This window comes from Pyxicephalus adspersus, chromosome 7 (genome assembly GCF_032062135.1).
Source record: "Pyxicephalus adspersus chromosome 7, UCB_Pads_2.0, whole genome shotgun sequence".
Lineage (NCBI taxonomy): Eukaryota > Metazoa > Chordata > Amphibia > Anura > Pyxicephalidae > Pyxicephalus > Pyxicephalus adspersus.
This window is the reverse complement of record NC_092864.1, coordinates 77807512-77826492: the sequence shown is the minus strand read 5'-3', so window position 1 is coordinate 77826492 and position 18981 is coordinate 77807512. Positions and strand designations below refer to the sequence as shown.

General features: G+C 40.0%; 1 protein-coding gene across 1 annotated transcript in view; it reads left to right on the top strand.

Moving 5' to 3' along the window:
- Positions 1 to 18981, top strand: part of VPS35L (VPS35 endosomal protein sorting factor like) — a gene marked incomplete in the record, with an annotated part of 223044 nt that overhangs the window by 46191 nt on the left and 157872 nt on the right. The window contains 4 exon segments of the mRNA XM_072419014.1: positions 2294 to 2422; positions 15377 to 15461; positions 15987 to 16046; positions 16919 to 17015. Coding sequence (XP_072275115.1) covers positions 2294 to 2422; positions 15377 to 15461; positions 15987 to 16046; positions 16919 to 17015 — 371 coding nt within the window.

The window sequence follows — 18981 nt, the reverse complement described above, 5'->3', positions numbered from 1 at the left end:
ACTCGAGACTGGGGTTTGTCAGGAGTGGGCAGTGGCTGGTAGGTTTTAGCTGGAGCTCTGCAAGGAGATTTACTAGAGTGGATAGAATCGGAACAAGGTCTAGTTTCAGGGAGACTAAGATGTGGCACATCTGCTTTGAAATTCTCACGGACACAAACAACACTCGGAGGCAATGAGTTCGTCAAACATTTCTCGTCACATGCAGAATTACAGGGTTATGCTTACGCAGCCATGGCAATCCTAAAATTACAGGGAATGAAGCAATGTCTAGCAGAACAAATGATAACATTTGACTGGGCAGCTTCCACCTTTAACCAAAACCTTAGGAGTTGTGCATGTTGGATTTCCCTCTGCAAAGGAGAATCATCTATAGCAAATACACATAATGACTGAGGTTGGTTAACAACTGGAATTCCAAGAGAGCAGGCCAGAGATATATCCATAAAAATACTGGTCACACCGCTATCTAGGAATGCCTGGCAATGCTTAGCAGAAGAATTCTAGGCAATTTCAACTGGTAACAGGACACGATTAAACTTTAATGGAAATACCTGTCTGCCTAGGTGGGTATCCAGGGGCCCACCTAGTCACTAAAGTTTGCCTAGCTTCGTCCGAGGACAGGATTGCACAAAATGCCCAGGTTCTCCACAATACAGACAGAGCCCTTGGGACCTTCTCCCCAACCTTTCTGTGGCTGACAGCCGGCAGGAGCCCGACTGCATTGGCTCCTTGGCCAGAGATGGAAATGGACTTGGCTCAATGGTGTTCGGGGGTCCTAAGGGTGTAGCTTATATAAACAGTCTTTCCATGTGACGCTCACGAAGCCTGCAGTCAACCCTGATGGCGATTTGGATAGTGTCATCCAAAGAATTTAGCAATGGATGATTCACAAGCGTATCCTTAATGGCATTGGACAGACCCAGGCGAAAATGACTGCGGAGTGCAGGATCATTCCACTGTGAACTGACGGCCCAGCTGCGAAACTCTGCAGCATACTCCTTAACTGTCCTGAGGCCCTGTCGAAGACTACAGAGTTTTGCCTCTGTAGTTCAAGCCAGGTCAGGGTCAGCATACAGAATCCCCATGGCCTTGAAAAGTGCATCCACTGAAGAGAGGGCAGGGTCCCCCTGAGGCAGATTGAAGGCTCAAGTCTGGGAATCGCCCTGGAGTAGGGAGATGACTAGGCCCACTGTCTAGGATTCTGTGCCAGATGAAAGTCACCACAGCTGAAAGTATAGCTTGCATGCATTCATAAAATTTGCACATTTTTGGCGTTCATCCAAAAATTTATCTGGAAGAGGAATCTTGGATTTCACCGTAAAGACCGTCACAGCAGGATGCTGCTTTTTAAGCTCCTGAGCAGCCACGCGCTGTGCCAACTGGTAACAGCGTCTGTCAGGAGCTGTATTTGCTGGGGGAGATCCTCCATGACAGTGGGTAATTTGTTTGGCTTATTATAATGTAAGGCCCTGGTCAGTACCAGTATTCTCCAGACAGCAGTCCTCCAATCTAACGCCCCAGTCTTCACCTACAGCAGCCCCCCGCTCAGCCTCGGGGGACTGGTTGCATCTCCCAGCACTCGGTTGCCCCCAGGACTTAGTGCGCAAGGGATGGTGTCTGGGCATAGGCCAGCAGCTGACCAGGAGCCCAACGATACACAATAAAGAATTACCAGGGAATCCAGAAACAAGCCAATGTCAAACAAAGGGGATCAGTCCACCAAATGATGTAGAAAGGAAAAGGCACAAGCAGAGAGGGGGTCACAGGCAAAGCTTGGTTCAGGCTTAGTTTTAAGCAGATTGTCAGGAACAAGCAAGGTCAGCAACAGAGAAGGACTCAGAATCTCTCCAGCACAGATAAGTCCAGCTAAACACTTCAACAGACACTGGTGACTGGAAGCAGACAGGCTTTAAAGTCCCAGCAGCCAATAGCAGTGCAGGGCTGAGTCAGGAGCTGATCAGCCTCTACAATCTCCGTCAGCTGTGCACAGCCTAACAATGGATGCTAGAAATGGCATAAATCCATCAGCCTGCAGGGCTGATGGGAAGCAGTGGCTGCTGCTATCTTGGTTCTGCTGGCTGCTGCAAATGACATCGTCGGACAGAACAAACAGTGTTTTATATTGCAATGGCACACAGCACGTAGTCGGTGGCCAGATGCTCTCCTAACACGTAGGCTATATTAAAATTGTTTAATTTATTTCCTATTTTTAATGCAAAGCTATAATACTTCAAATGCTATTGGGTAGAGAGTTGAGAAGAGTGGACATTAACCATTGAATTTGCTTTTCCAGGGATCCCAAAAAGAACTTTTGAATCTGACTCAACAAGATTACATCAGCAGGATTGAGGAGCTTAACCAGTCTCTAAAAGATGCATGGGCCTCTGATCAGAAAGTCAAAGCTTTGAAAATAGTCATACAGGTATTATATTGTTTTCTTAAAGAAACCTTTTAATCTAAAGCTCCTTCTTTTTCACTGTGTTGAATAGTTGACTTCTTAATCACCTCTAACACCTTTAAGCCACAAAGCCATGCAGCTGCCATTAGCCAAGGTCCTGACAAGGATCATGGAATATCTTCATTAATAAAGTTTGCAGATTGTGTGAGGTTTATCCAGCCCTTGGCCGTGTAGGGAGGTGAAACAGCAACTGCATGTATTTAAAATGCAGAGACTTTACAGTGTCAGAGGTGGTTAATTGAAAAAGGTCTGTTTTCAGCATGAGGGAAAATCTTCTTTTTTTTATCAAAACAGCCTAGTATATATTTAAGTGATACCATAATTTGAGATGTACATCTCAATTTGTATACAATTGTGGCAGTAGGCCTTTTGTTCTGTAAAGATGTTTGATTTAGTTTGTATTGGTTTCAAACTTAATGCCCTGGGAAATTTGTTTAAATTAAATTACAGCTTACTGGTGCTTACATGTGGTAGCTGCATTTGTTTTGAAGCTAGGTCTAGAAAAATATATGTTTATTCTTTCAGAAATTCAGTATTCATAAACATGTGTGCATTAAACTGAATATTATCACCCTTAACATCTTATGTAAAGTACAAAACATATGCAAAGCTATGTAATAGAGATGAGGAGATGGATGAATGGGTACAATGGAAGTTTGTTCAAAGCAGAATAGCAGCTTACATTGAACACACTGCTGCTTGGAGTTACTGTCCTAGTTACATTACAGTGAGTGTTGCTGCACTGGGTCAGGTAAAAGGCTAAAATACTGCAAAACTGCTAAATATTACATTTTTTTTTTTTTTTATTTACATAGTTACATGGTGGGTTAGGTTGAAAAAAGACATAAGTCCATCAAGTTCAACCACTAAGGAAATACACATATCCCAGATATAAAACCCTATGATACATAGTTGGTCCAGAGGAAGGCAAGAAAACCCTTGGTACAATTTGCTTTAACAGGGAAAAAAAAATTCCTTCCTGATTCCATGAGGCAATTGGATATTCCATGGATCAACAGTCTCTGTTATCTTTACTTTACTTTAAATCTTTAATGCCCAGTTATATTCTGTACTTCCAGAAAAGCATCCAGCTCTTTCTTAAAGCAATCTATAGTAGTTGCTGAAACTACTTCCTGAGGAAGCCGATTCCACATTTTCAAGAGCCTTACATTGAAGAATCCATACTATACATTGCTAAGAGATTTTGTATTGTAAACACAAAAGGTAACCCCTATTGTGTTTGCATTATTTATGTATACTGTAATGTTTGTGGGAATATTTTATACGACTGCTATTCCACTCCCTACCTGTTTACTAAAAAGAGTAAATTTGTTTGACAAATTCGGTCTTTCCTAAAACCATGCTGACTATCACTTACAATATTATTTATTATCAGAAACTCCTCTGTGGTTCTTTATCAAACTCTCTAGGACCTTTACAACTGTGGACGTCAAACTAACCAATCTGTAGTTACCTGGTAATGACTTTGCCCCCCTTTTGAAGATAGGAACCACATTGGCCTTATGCCAAGTGACTTAAGAGTCTCTTAATTTGGAAATAATGGCTTTGTAATAACCAAACTCAACTCTTTGAGGACACATGGATGTAATCTATCGGGTCCTGGTGCTTTGTGAACCTTAATTTTGCCCAACTGTTTCTCAGTCATATCAGTTTTGATCCATTGTGACTCATTTAAGGCAGTGACAGTGCTATTATGAATTTGGACTTGAGCTCTGCCAATTTGTGGAAGGAGGGGGCATGTTTATTTAGGTAACATTAGAACACTACTTTTGAACAGTGTTTCAGGATTAACAGACAGATTTTGCCTCTGATATATATATATATATATATATATATATATATATATATATATATATGCAAATATGAGTTTTTATGCAAAGTGGGTGTGGCTCAACAAGACCATTCACACAAGAATTTTGATACTCTGGACAAAAGGTAAAAGGATGTCATTTACCCTTTTTGCAATATACAAAAAATGTTATTTCATGTTCGCAACATTTAAACCTTAGCTTTTTCCCCAATACTTTTTTTTACCTACAATGAAACTGAAAATACATTAGATTCAGGTCTCTGCGTAGCTACATTAGGCTAAATATTGAGTACAACTTGGATTGGTTAAATAGAATATCTGCCAATACTCATTGGCTTAACTATACACTATTGTATAACTTTACACAAGGTCTGCTTCCTTTGTGCCAACAAAATAATCAGTGTAAGTGAGAGTTAAACCTTGCAAAACCTAAGGAATCAATAACATATAAAAGTATAAAACAAGAAAAATATACAAAGATACATGTGAGTTAACCACTTCTGGTTCTGGCGCCCAATGTAGGAAGAAGCAGGGATCAGTAGTTTCAGCTCCCTTGTTATTATGAGTCTTCCTGACTTTCCTCTAAGGCTCAACAACTCATCGCACACATCGCCAGACTGTGCAATGGATTGATTTGTTTCAGCTCCACTGGCTTAACGGCGCACTGTGCAGAAAACAACTGCATAAAAGAGTCCGATATCCAAGATGGCGGACGAGCCTCCTGAGCACAAGAAAACTGGATTAAGCCCAGCTAGGGCAAATATACATTCACCTGAAGCTAGCTCAAGAATTTGTAATTTATCATCAAAGTGCAAATATTGTACAATGATCGGGCACGGAGACATTTTGTTGCGTTGAGCGGGCCCAGTCTATGAGCTCTCTATTATCTTCATAGGTTGGAGATGCTGTGTTTCTACATAGAGAGAGCTCATATACTGGGCCCGCTGTAAAGCAACAAAATGTCTCCGTGCCCGATCATTGCCCAATATTTGCACTTTAATGATAAATTGAAGCATATCGGTCACAATATTTTCAGATTGCTGAAAACTGTAAGCAGCGTAGAGCTTTTTCACCTGTCTGTCAGCAGTATAAAAATAATTTCAGATTGAGAAGCACACATTTTCAAAGATCCACTTCAAGCTGCATCCTTTGTTAATAATATGGTTGATGAAGCCACTGCCAATAAGGATTTGATGAAGTCTTCCTACCCTAGATCTGGTCAATTGTCTCCTATCTCACAAAGAGTATGAATCTACTCATGCTTGCACATCCTTTAAGCAAAATGTGCTCTCAAGCATTTGTAGATTCACATTGAAGACATAAATAGTTAGTTTTGTTTTATCCACTATTTTAAATGTCCACAAGGTGGTTCCGGTGGGTTGCCATGGATGTCACTGCACGGAAATAGTTTTTGTGTTTTTCACTCTACTTGTGAGAAAAAGGAGAAAAACTTTGCTCTTAAACGTGGATTTACTGGTTATAGAATACTCCTCAATTGGAAAAAAGGAAGTCGAATACCTGTATTGTTACATAAGACGTTTGTTCTGTTCATTGTTCTTTCTCTAATCAATACCATCCCTACCTTCCTAAATGTTATATTGCAGCATTGACATACAAAAATTAATCTGCTAGATGGTGTATGTTACCAAGTAGCCGGGCTGCTCAGCTGGGACAGCCTGGTGGAACACTTTCTCTGGTCACTAATTCCATGTTTAACCTCCTTTTACTTCCTACCTCCTTAATGAAAATAGGACCTGGAACAGTAAAGGCCTTTGTTCACCACATAAAAGAAGTGCTAAGGCACCTGAAAAAATTAAAAGCTGATGTTGCTATGTTGCAGGAGACGCATCTTTCTCCTTTCACCATTTTATACGTAAACAGTGGGTGGGGGATGTTTGGGGATCCTCTGCAGCTGGTCGCTAAGTGGGGGTGCTAATCCTTCCCAATAAAAGAGTGCAATACACTGTTATGGCTAAGTCTTGTGAGCCTGTGGAGGGAAGGTGGGCAATTGTCATGCTAGAGTTCTTGGCTAACTCTTTAACAATCATGGATCTCTATGGCCTGAATCAGGATAATCAGGCTTTCTGAGGCGAAATTACTAAATGTCTTAATAGTTTACCATCTGCTCCACTGCTGGTCGGCAGGGATTTCAACACGTCACTAAATACCAGGGAAGACAGAAGTCCACCTCCGCAAAAGTATGGTACAACCAATGATACATTTTTCCAATTCTTCCTTTTTTCCACTAATCTCGTGGCTTCCTGGAGACATCTACATCCTCTAGAAAGAGAATATGCACATATCTCCGCAGTACACTCAACAATGTCTAGAATTGATTGTATTTTGGTCACTGACAACCTCCTAATAAAAATTGATGCAGCTGATTTACACCCAATTTCAGAACACGCATCAGTTTCTGTTACTTTACCTGATGGCTATTTAAACAAGTCGAATTTTGTATGGCGTCTTGCCAAAAATACATTCACTAAAATATTGGTGAATGGACTTCGAATTTCATAATGCAGAACACTAGGTGAACCCATAACTATATGGGTACACAGCGTAAGCAGTACTCAGAGACTGGATATTGGCTCATGTTATGTTGCCTCTTGAAAAAAAGAAGACCATGTTTATTTATATAGAAGAATTCCCAGGATAGTGACTCTTGGTTGCAAGCAATAGAACTTGTGATTTCTGGATCAGCCAGTATGACAACACCATCAGATCTTTATGTGCAGTTGAGTTTTTCCATTATGGAAAGAATTTAGGCAGACTGTTGGCCAACCTTGCCAAAGGTTATCAAGCACCACCACATATAACCGCTATCATGGACTCTCACAGAACAGTACGGGCATCTAGAGACATAGCATCTGTCTTTGCGTTCTTTTATGAATCCCTCTACAGTACACAAAGAAGTGCTCAATCCTGGGGTCAGTGGTTCTTAGATCAACTGGTCCTCCCTCAACTGATGGAGGCAGATCTAAATTTCTTGAATTCTGAAATAACTTTAGACGAGGTGGTGTCAGCTATTAAACGATCCACCAATCCAAAAGCACCAGGACCAGATCGACTACCATCTAAATTCATTAAAATACTAGTAGATCACATATCATTCCCATTATCTAATTTATACAATGATATGTTCATCTCTTCTTCCTACTTACAATCTGGCCTTTTTATATTAAAGTATTATCAAAAAAGCAAATAGACCCACTTAACCCGGGATCATATTGACCCATTTCCCTTCAGAATGGTACAATCCCATCAAAAATATTGTGGGATCATCTGGCATAGCTCCTCTCGAAGCTGGTAAGTCCTGCCCAGTCTGGATTTGTACTGGGTAGTTCAACAGTGTAGAATATTAGGAAACTACTGTTTTGTTTTGGAGCAGGCCCTTCTGTCAGGCTCCTCCTCCGTGACGGCTTAATTTTTAGCGCTTGATGCAAAGAAGGCATTTGACAGCATAGAATGAACTGGCTTCACTTAGTGTTAGATAAATTTGGCTTTCCATGTACTGTCTCTCCACAGCTCAGATTTATGTAGTGGGAGTTTTATCCTGCATGCTCCCATTTGGTAGAAGGACATGCCAGGGTTGTCCACTATCCCTGCTTCTTTTATATTTGGCTATAGAACCTCTGGCTTGGTCATTCCAAAATCATAAGGTTTTTGAAGGCATTAATGTCCATGGCAAACAAATCAAGTCAAGAATTTTTGCTGATGATATTATGTTATTTTTGAACAATCCAAAAAAGGAACCTACCAAGTGTAATTTGACGTATTCAAAATTTTGGTTGTTTTTCAGGATTCCGAATAAACTATTTCAAGAGTGAACTTTTTTTTTTCAAGCCTCTGATGTTATGGCAATGATCAAAACTTTGGGTCTCAGAATAGCTAAAAATAATACCAACTATCTACAGGTGCGAATTACTCGCCATGTATCGGATATGTTCAGGTTGAGTTATGCCCCATTTATTGCAAAACTTTTATCTGAGTTATCGACCTGGAAAAAGTTTTGTATTATATGATCCCATTTTTCTTTTACATACTGTCAACATCCTTACTTATAACTTATAGAGAACAAAAAAGGGACATACCAATTGGACTTTAATGACAGTTATTTTATTTTTCATAAAAGCCTAAACATATTATTACAATTATTCACACCATTCATAAAAACCATTGCTTAATTTGTTAAAATATATTGTGCTGACATTGACATTGTGCTGACTGAGTATTGTCCACTTCTTCAGGGATACGGTACAACACAACTAAGTATCTCAGCACTGCAACACAATGCAAAAAGACTATTACTTCCATGTTTCACAACCTATTTACATCAGTTTCAAATATCAACATCATAATGTCAATCCCTCTTATAAATACATACCAGTAAAACATAAATAATGCACTTTGTCCCCAAGTGCAGAGGCAAGCAATAGGGAAGTCAGCGGGGGCCACAGCCCACAATGCAGAGGACCACTCTAGATTTCTTCTCAATCTCCGTTTTGCAAATATTGTAGAAATATCAGTTTTGGTTCTTTATTTAGAGTATATTTCTCTAGGTTTTGCGAGACTGCTTTATCCATTGCAGACCTTATCATTTTTTCTTCGTCACTCGGGTATCTGGAGACTTCACTCAGCTTTTGTTTCTTTTTAATGGCAAGACAAAACATCACGCATAGCCAGATCTAAATTGTCACAACTGGAGCAACGGTTGGGTCTAAACTTTCCTTACATGCGCAAGTACAATTTGGCATGTCTCATGCCTCATGTGAAAGATTGGTGGCATGGTACATCCTACTATACTGCGTTTGAATTAGAATCTTCATTAGTAAGACCATGGTCCTTACTAGGTCTACTGAATGCATCATGTACAGCCATTCCGCATACTCTTCGTAAAAATTTACTGTTGAGAGATACTCTGATAGCATGGCAAGAAACTAAAAAGTTAAAAGGATTTATGCCCAATTTACCCCAACCATGCTCTTACGTGTTACCCCTAGCTTTCCTCAGGGCTCACAGTATAAGGCCTATTATTTTTGGGACAGATGTGGCATAACCTCTTTGGCCCATGTGTTAGATGAAAACAGCAAGCTGCTGTCCTTTGGCATTCTAAGGCATTTTTAGATTTTCTTAGACCACCACTAATATGGAGCTGACACCTTCCTTGTCCCAAATTTTGGGTAGCCCATCTTTCAAACATTCCATTTCTGATATTTTTCCATTGGAATGGATAATATTAATGGATAACTCTTCAGATCCAGGTCCTCAAATGTCTTTTGTGCTCTGCTGGACCATGTTCTTAGATCTGTCTTATCCCGATACCCTGGATTTACTGTAAACTAGTTGGGTCATCATTAGGAAAACTATAGTCAGTGAGTTGTGGAGAGAATTACAAAATAAAATCATACATAGGGCCAATTGTGCACTGACACTGCGGTCAAGAATATTTCACTCGATAGTATAGAGAGTTATTAATATTATTATTAATTAACAGGATTTATACAGCGCTAACATATTACGTAGCGCTGTACATTAAATAGGGGTTGCAAATAACAGACAGATACGAACAGTGACACAGGAGAAGAGGACCCTGTCTGGAAGAGTTTACAATCTAGGAGATGGGGGAATTAATGGTCAAGTGTATCTTACATTCTATGTATCATAATATGTATCATGTATAAATTGTATTTTAACAAATGAATAACATACAATGTAAATATTAATAATATTATTGTTGCGTTTCCTATGCATTTAGATATCCATGTATTGGCAGATAGGTGCAGTGCAAACTACAGCCTTTGGGACTTGCATTGCTGAGACAGTGACGTCTCAAATGACATAAAATATAATGGTAAAAACATTAGATTAAGGATTTAGACAAACATACGGATTGTGCAAATATACAGAATGCACCGTAAAACAGTTGTTTGTTTAAATTTTAACTAAAATCTCATCCCTATTTCCACCAATCAGCTAAGGTACTTTAAAACATCTTCCCTCTCTTGTTTCGTTAAATAGACCTATTCCATATGTATACACGTCAGCTAAACAGTGGTAGATGGAGCCAAAAAATGGGTGGTAAATGGGAATGTGTAAAAATCTTGAAGCAACTTCCAATAATCTGTGTACAAGATTGTACAAAAATACAAACCTGCATATTCTAAATAAAACCCTATATAAATAGTGCTCCTGACTACTTGGACTTCTGCAACAAAATATACTTACCTGCCTAATAACAATTTTTTAATTACACTCACCTCACCTTGCTCCGTTTTGGGCACAGACATCTTCACATCTTCACAAAGGTGTTCCTTTGGGTTGTGGATCTTCGGATATCTTGCTTGCCCAGGTTGTTCCTGGCATATTTCTTTAATCTTTAGGTTTTCTGATGCTCCTAGGTATTTATGTTCCCAAAGTATTTGTCACAGATCCCTGCAGGGGAGAAGGTTGGCACAGTCCTATCACAGAAAAATGCTTCAGGCAAGTTGAGATCTTGTGATTGCCTTTTTTAGAAACTGTCTCCTGCTGAGAAGAACTACTCCAATGGAGTAAAGCTTGCTTTTACACTTGCTTATTGCCCTGGCTCAAAGAAAACTAAAGCTGATGCCCTTAAATAGTTTGGTTGAAAAATGTCCTTCAAGTTAAACACTAAGAACATAAACATATCTTGGATAAAAAAACATATAGACATAGCTGATCCAAAGAAAGGCAAAGAAAAACTATTTCAATTTGCTCCAACAGGATAAAAAAATTCCTTCCTAATTCCATTAGGCAATTCAAGGTTCTCTGGATCAACAGTCTCTGTTATCTTTACTGAGGCAACACATGCACGCCCTCTGTTCCTACAGCCTATGGCTGGAGCCCTGCTAGTATTTAAAGGCACTTCCCACTACAGGAAATTGCCTGAGCAATCTCATGGTCTTAGCTTGTCTAACTCCAAGTGCAAAGGTGCTTCTTCTGTCTGCCTTTCTGTGTACCGGACCTTGCTTATCAAACCCTTGGACTTTGCCTGTTGACCGCCTGACCCTGACCTCGGATTTTGTGTATGGACTTTACTGACTGATTGCGGCCTAACTTTGACCTCTGATCTTGTTCACAGACTTCGTTTAATTACTACCTCTTCTATACCTTCTTGGCCACACAAGCCCCTCGGTGCTCGCACCGAGTACCCTGACTCCTGTGGTCAGCTGCCACTGACTCGGGGATTGATCTGGAGTGGCACCTGGCAGCTACCCTGCGGCCCAAGCCTGTCCTTACCATCAGAGGCTCTAGTGAAGACCTGGTAGTGGCTTAGTTACGCCCCTCTGGAGCATACCCAGTCAGTGGTCCACACACGCTAGCATTACCCTTAAACAACTTTCTAAGGGAGCCTATTCTACATTTTCACAGACCTTACAGTGAAAAATCTCTTTCTTATCTGGATATTAAACCTATTTTCCTCCGGAGGCAAAGAGTGCCCTCTTGTCTTTTGTAATGACCTTAAAGTAAATAATTGGGAAGAGAGTTCTCCCGCGGCATCCTCCAGTGGTACCTGTGGCTTCCTCCAGCTATGCCCGGCATCTTCTTCCCCTGGCGATGCCGACCGTGCATCTGTGTAACCTGGCGATGCCCAGCCATCATCTGCGCCCCCGACGTGTAAACATTGGGGACGTGAGGCCAGGGGAAGCAGATGCGGGCATCTACATGTGACCGTGTGGCTGGGGGCGGGACCGTGCGGTTGGGAGGTGGGACCAGGCGGGAAATTTAAAATACTAAGTATACTAAGTACTTACCGTATTTTTCGCCGTATAAGACGCTCCGGAATATAAGACGCACCCAATTTTAAAGGAGGAAAATCTAGAAAAAAAGATTCTGAAAGATTATTTCCCTTCTGATCACTCATGTGCCATTCATACCCGTATTCCCCTTCTGATCACTCATGTGCCATTCAAATTCCCTTTCTGATCACTCTGTACCTTTCAAATTCCCTTTCTGATCACTCTGTGTCATTCAAATTCCCCTTCTGATCACTCTGTGCTTTTTTTCCACTGTACGGCAGTTAGGACAGGGAGCAGCAGGTGGCGCTGTGCCGGCTTCTTTTGCTCTGCTTTACAGACAGGAAAAGACACGGTGCTGGCAGAGGAGAGAAGAGAGACACGCTGCAGCCAGAGACACACGCAGGATCGGGTATCGGGTGAGTATATTATTTTAATTATTTTTTTTAACACATTTGTCGTATAGGACGCACTAACTTTTCCCCCCCAGTTTTGGGGAAGAAAAAGTGCGTCTTATACGGCAAAAAATACGGTACTATTCATGCTGCCAGGGAGCTTAATAAAAGAAAGTACTTTGCTAGCTTTAGATATTGCAGCTTGACCTAAACTCAACATTACTTTACGTAAAAGGAAAGACAACAGTACATTCAGTACAACACACTTTTTTTTTTTTTGTTTTTTAAATGGATGCAGCACTACACTTTTAAGTCTTGATCACCGCAGCTTTCAAGACAGGAGTGCAGAGCCTTCCGGCGTATGATTGTGCACTAAGATAGCCGTTAGGCTTTCTTTTATTTTTTTTCCCTTTACAGTGGGCTGTGTTACCCAAGCATGCACCTGCACAGCAAAACTTTGAAGCTAATTCGCCGCAAATACTGGTAACCAAATATGAGACGGGATGTGAGTGAATTTGTGGCTGCATGAACTGACAAGGTGCCTCGAAGATCCCGCCTCTGCCCATATCTGAACAACCGTGGATTCATATTTCCATGAACATAATAGCGGCGCTATCATCCCCTAATGAGTTTACCACAATTTGAGTTGTGGTTGATAGCTTCTCAGAAATTGCCCTTTTCAGCCCCCTACCTAGTCTTCTTTCTGCTTCCACCTTGGAAAATCATCAAGGATGATCACACTCGCTCTGGAGAGCTCTCTCTCTTTAACCTATCAAAATGGACTTTTCTTCTGCCTACCTACCTCAATCGAATGGGCAAACAGAGCAAATAAATCAGTCCCTGGAACAATACCTGTCTGTATGTCAGCTCCCAGCAAGTCAACTGGTCTGACCTGCCTTGGGCTAAACTGGCCCACAACAATCACTCCAGCGAATCCACAGGTAAGTGCCCCTTTTACATTGTCTCTGGTCGTCACACCAGGCTCACTTCTTCCGTTCCTTCCTTGTGTGACATACCCACTGCAGCTGCTACCGCTGACCACATTTAGCAGGTTTTGAGGAGACTGCAACACTCTTCTGCATGCTACAAGAAATGGGCCGATAAGAAGATAACTCCTGCATCTCCGTTTTCTTCAGGTGACAAAGTATGGCTTTCCACTAATTATTTTCGCTTGTGAATGCCTTCTCCCAAGTTTGCTCCTCACCTCATGGTTCTTTTTTCTGTCCTGTCACAAATCAACCAAGTCACTTACAAAGTAAAACTACCACCATCCTTGAAGATTCACAATTCTTTCCATGTGTCACTTCTGAAAAGGGTCATTCTCAAGCCAAGACAGTTAGACCTCCCAGCCCTGTTTCTGCTGCCTTGGGTGAAGATTATGAGATTAAAACAGATCCTAGACTCCAAACTCGTCTGGGGTTCTTTACAGTACCAAGTACATTGGAAGGGATATGGCCCTGAGGAACTTTCCTGGATCCCTCTAAAGGATCTTCATGCTCCTCTTCTCAAGAGCTTTTATTTAAACTTTCCCAACAAACTGGGCTGGATGGGACCTAAGAGGGGCGGGGAGGGGGCGTGTGGTTGGCTTGAATACTGTCACAGATCCCTGCAAGACCAGGGGATCTGTACCTTTGTCTGTGTCACCCACCTCACATTGCTCTGCAGCCAGCAGGAGCACTGTTCAGGAATCCTTTCTGCCGGTCACTTCCTCGTCTGATTCATTTGACCCCCTTAAAACTGCCTCTTTACCCCAGAGAACCAGAATTTTCCCGAGAAGCACTCTGCTGGCAAAAGTGTGAAGACCACCTTAGCTGCCTCTGCTCCAGGACTCCCTGGTGGTGTGTTCTTTTACCTGCTGGTCATGTGATTGCCGTTTGCAGCATGATTTCCCTTATAAAAGAAAAGTGACTGGCAACAGGAAGTTGCCTGAAAAGGAGTTCCCTTAGACCCTTTTCCCAGGTTCCAGTTGTTCTTATCTCCTGTTACTGATTCTCTTGTGTACCAATCCTGGCTTTGACTCTTAACTTCTCTTGATCGCCACCTGACCGTTGATATTTCTTGACTACTGTTTGCCATTTACCCTGACTTCTGGCTTGTCTGACCACACTCCTATCTCTTGTTCTTGCAGCATGCACTTTTCCTATCTGTCAGCAGTCACCAGCCTCTGCATGCACAGGGGCCGCAACCTGGCAACAGCACACAGCTTAAAATCCTCACCTCTAGAGGTTCTGGAGAAACCGGGCTGTTGCATAGACTATGCGCCCCATGCATGTCTCAGCCAACTGAGCTGGTGACATGGAGAGCCCACCATCTCGCCCTGTGACAATGGGACAATATACTTCTCCTACTTTGCAGACAAACCTTTAGAGGTAATTTCAGGCACATCTAAAGACCTAACTTCGTAGCCAGCTGGTTGTTTGACAGGCAGGTTTGGAGGAAGGAAAAGGCATCTGCTGTAATCGGAGCTCAATCTTTAAGCAAACTAGGAGGAACTGTGAATGTCCCATGTATGGGATTTATAATTTGTCAAAGCTGTGTACTTTCCTTTCACATTACAAGAAAGAAGACACGTGTAAGTAGTTTGTGCCTTACAGGGGGCATACATTGCATATGATGTAATTGTACTTATTGCCTTGTGCTTTGTAACTAGCTCCAACCACCTTTTTGCAACTTCTTTATCTGTCCTGCACAGTTTGAGCTCCACTGCAGCTGTTAGGTCTGATACTTGTAGTTCTTTAGTCTGACAATACTTTGATTAGCTTTGATCATATTTTTTTATTGTAGCAAGTAAAATATTAGGTTGATCATACCTTCCACAAAACATGAATGGACCACTTTGCTTTGTGTTAAAAAATTCTGTTACATTTTAAAAAATAAAGCTTGCACTTTTTTCCTTTTTCTAAACTCATTTCTGAATCAAGATTTTTTTCCCTAGTGTTCAAAACTTCTTTCTGACACAACAGTCATCAGGTTTTACCCGAGCAAGTTTGTATTGGTTACTGATATCCTCGACACTTTTGGTAAGTTTTGAATAAGTTTTTCCTAAATATTTCCATTTTGGGACCTAATTGGAGAATTACAAACTTGTTAGTAAGGCCAATGAATAGGTGATAACCTACCCCCCATCCCCTTTGGTTACCTCTGAATCTTCTGATATGTATGTTTGTTATGTTGTTTGTACAATTTTTTGTGTCTTTTTTTTTTTTATTTTTTTTTTTTTTTACCTTTGCCCATTTTTATTAGTGTGTTAGAAGACCACTTTGTACTAGTTTCGGTGATCTCCTATTTCTTTTGTACATTTCCTTGCTGTTAACAAAAATTGTTGTTGCGATGTTACGAGAAATTTTATTTTGGAAATTTTCATTAAATAAAAATGAAAGTGTGTGTGTGGGGGGGGGGGGTATTTGTGTACAATAACTATTGCTCATTGATAAAACAAACTCACAAAGCAAAAAAACATTTGTTTTCTTCGTCTATAGATCTTTTTTCCCCCCAATTTGCAAAACTTTTTTCAAATGCCTTATGCACATGTTCTTTTATTGCAGGAAAGCTTGTTTATGAGCGTATTATGTCAATGTGTATGGATAACTGGTCAGGTTTACCAGGTAAGGTAATTCATATAAATAAAAATATACAATTTTAATCTATAATGTGAGGGGCTGCAGGGACATGTTGATGGGACATGATTAATATATAGCCCTGTAGTTAGGCTTCTCCCATTGTCATTTCAGAGACTAAACACAGATTCATGCTTGCCGTGACATTGACAGGGTTTGTGTGGCTTTCAACAGGCATCAAAATTTATGAAGTTTGTTTAGGTCCCTGAGATAATTGTAATCAGCTTAGACCTAATCCTAATATAAAATATAAAATTCCATTTTGATTTAAACCTTCTTTAACTATGGCATGGACACTAGAGGAACATAAAGAATGAAACAACACCCTAGGTACTTAGGCATCAGATTGCAGTATCTCAAGGTTACTGTATGCGATTAAAGTGAACTTAAACCTTAATAGGAAAACGATTGTGAACAGGCCAGTTCATTATTGCAGAAGGGACAGGTAATGTCAGGTAAAGTTACCTGCAAAAAATGTAACTTCTGCCCTGGACAAACAAGATGACCGAAGTTCCAGAACCCAAAAGAAGATCAGGTAAAGCTGTCTGTGCCTAAGACAGAGCAAGGAGATGTGAGTGTAATTAAAAAAATTACTATCAGGCAGGTAAGTAAATTTTGTTACAGAAGGGACATCACCCGTCCCTTCTACAATAAACGACCTACCTCCTCCCAATTTTTTTTACTTAGTGCAGCTTTAATTTTAACCCTAAGTTGTATCCAGCTCTTTCAGAATTCCTGGTAGTGGTTTATGACTTTTAGGCACAGTAAAATAGAAGACACTGAAAGTGAATATGGTTGGATATAAGTACAATATTTGAGTATGTCCTTTAATTTATTTTTTTCCGCTAAAATATTAACAGCACATTTTACCCCAGAGGATGTGAATGACACTGCAAAGGAGACTTGTTTAAACTGGTTTTTCAAGATTGCTTCTATACGGGAGCTGGTACCTAGATTGTATCCTATATTGGAATAATAAACAATGATTATGTAACATTTAAGTTAAGTCTTTATTTTGTTTTTTTAATGTGTTGTCATGTTCCAAGAAGATGTTGTGGACTGTTGTTGTTCTTTTTTTTTTTTATCTACACTAGATAAACTTTTTTTGTATAATTTTAAATTGAATACTTTGAAATGTACTGGTTTGAAATGTAGTGGTCCTATTAACTCGGGAGACAAGTAAAGATTAATATGTGATGATCAGTCTAAAATTAGTGAAAGTGAATATTATTTAGTATGCTAAATTCTTTTTTTCATGTAAATGCAATTTTTTTTTAATGCAAAACTGTCTTTAGCCTAAACTTCATTCATTCATTTTAAGCAATTTATGCATAGCCCCTGCAAGTAATTCAACTGTAGACATGTAAAGCACTGTAGTTTCACAGTGTTTTCAATGTAATATGCATAGGAACTTGTTCAAGAACTACTGCCATTTTTGTGTTGTCAGTGGGAGTTTGGGTGTCACCAGGCTGAGTTGGAGTGGACCCACTACATTCACAGCTAACACCTAAGAGTGTGCTACATATGTTTTGTTGGTGTATTTACATACTGTGCATTAGGATCGATTTTTGTATTAGATTGATTTTTATGTGTGTTCAAATGTATCATTTTGTCTCTCATGAGAAGGATATATAATGTCAATCCCTGGGGCAAATATTCTCACATCCCATGAGTTTTGATCACTTCTGTTTGCTATACTTGTTACAGCAATATGTTACTAGTACATTCTAGTCACCTACCATGTTGAGTTTAGGAAGACCTTTGTACAATGTAGTTTAAAATGCATGAGGCAGCTATTTTGCAGCAGGACCTGGATATGTAGTAGAATTATTTAGTTACCATCTCTAAACTAGTAGAGTTTTAAGGAATTATATTTATGACATTACACTTTGACAATACACTACTTTGCTTGGCCTTTCTGACCAAGTAAACATGGTAGGACACTTCTACACTCAACTATCCTAGCATACATTGCTCCGTATTTCCTCTAACTTCCATGGCACCGGCACTGAAGATGCAGCTCCAAATGAAAGTGTAAAATGTATAAACGAGGTCATTTGTTTCTCACTCTAAATCTTAGGTTAGGGGTATGAAAGTTGTTTCAGACAGTTGATGTCACGTTGAACTTTTGGCTGTCATAATGTTCCTGCTCCTGGAGATGTTTATGACATGATTTTTGCAGATTGGTGAGTTTATCCTAAAACTGGGACACCAAGCTAGGGAAGTGACGGGTTTATAGTTCATCAAAAGTTATATGGAATCTATCAAAGTGCCAAAATATGACAACAAAAGATGTTAAGTGTACACTTCCAAGTTGATTTTATCAGCATTTTTAAGTGATGTGGTGATTTTTTGCGAAATTGCCATTGTAGATAAAATGTGGTTACACCACTATAATCTGGAGAGGACACAGCAGTCCTTGAGTTTTCCATAACCAATAAAATGCAAGACCGAAACATCAACAGAAATGGTGGAGACTGGTAGTTTTTTCTTCCTACTACTACTGCCTGCTTCCATATGTAGGTTAACGTTTTTCAAAACTTCTTACAAACGCTTGTATAAGCAATTGTAAGCAGTTCAATTCAAGTCTATGTAGGAATGCTGTCCCTAAATGCTTCCTTGAGTTCCTGAAAAATGTTTTCCAACTCCCATGCCTAAAAATGGCTTTAATAAAAAAGGTAATTTATTCATTTTAATGATTACCATTTTTGCAAACTGTAAAAATGCTTTAAACCACTTGCAAATCTGCTAGTCTGAACCTAGCCTTAATGTATTATTATTATTATTATTATTATTAAACAGGATTTATATAGCGCCAACATATTACGCAGCACTGTACATTAAATAGGGATTGCAAATGACAGACTAATACAGACAGTGATACAGGAGGAGAGGACCCTGCCCCGAAGAGCTTACAATCTAG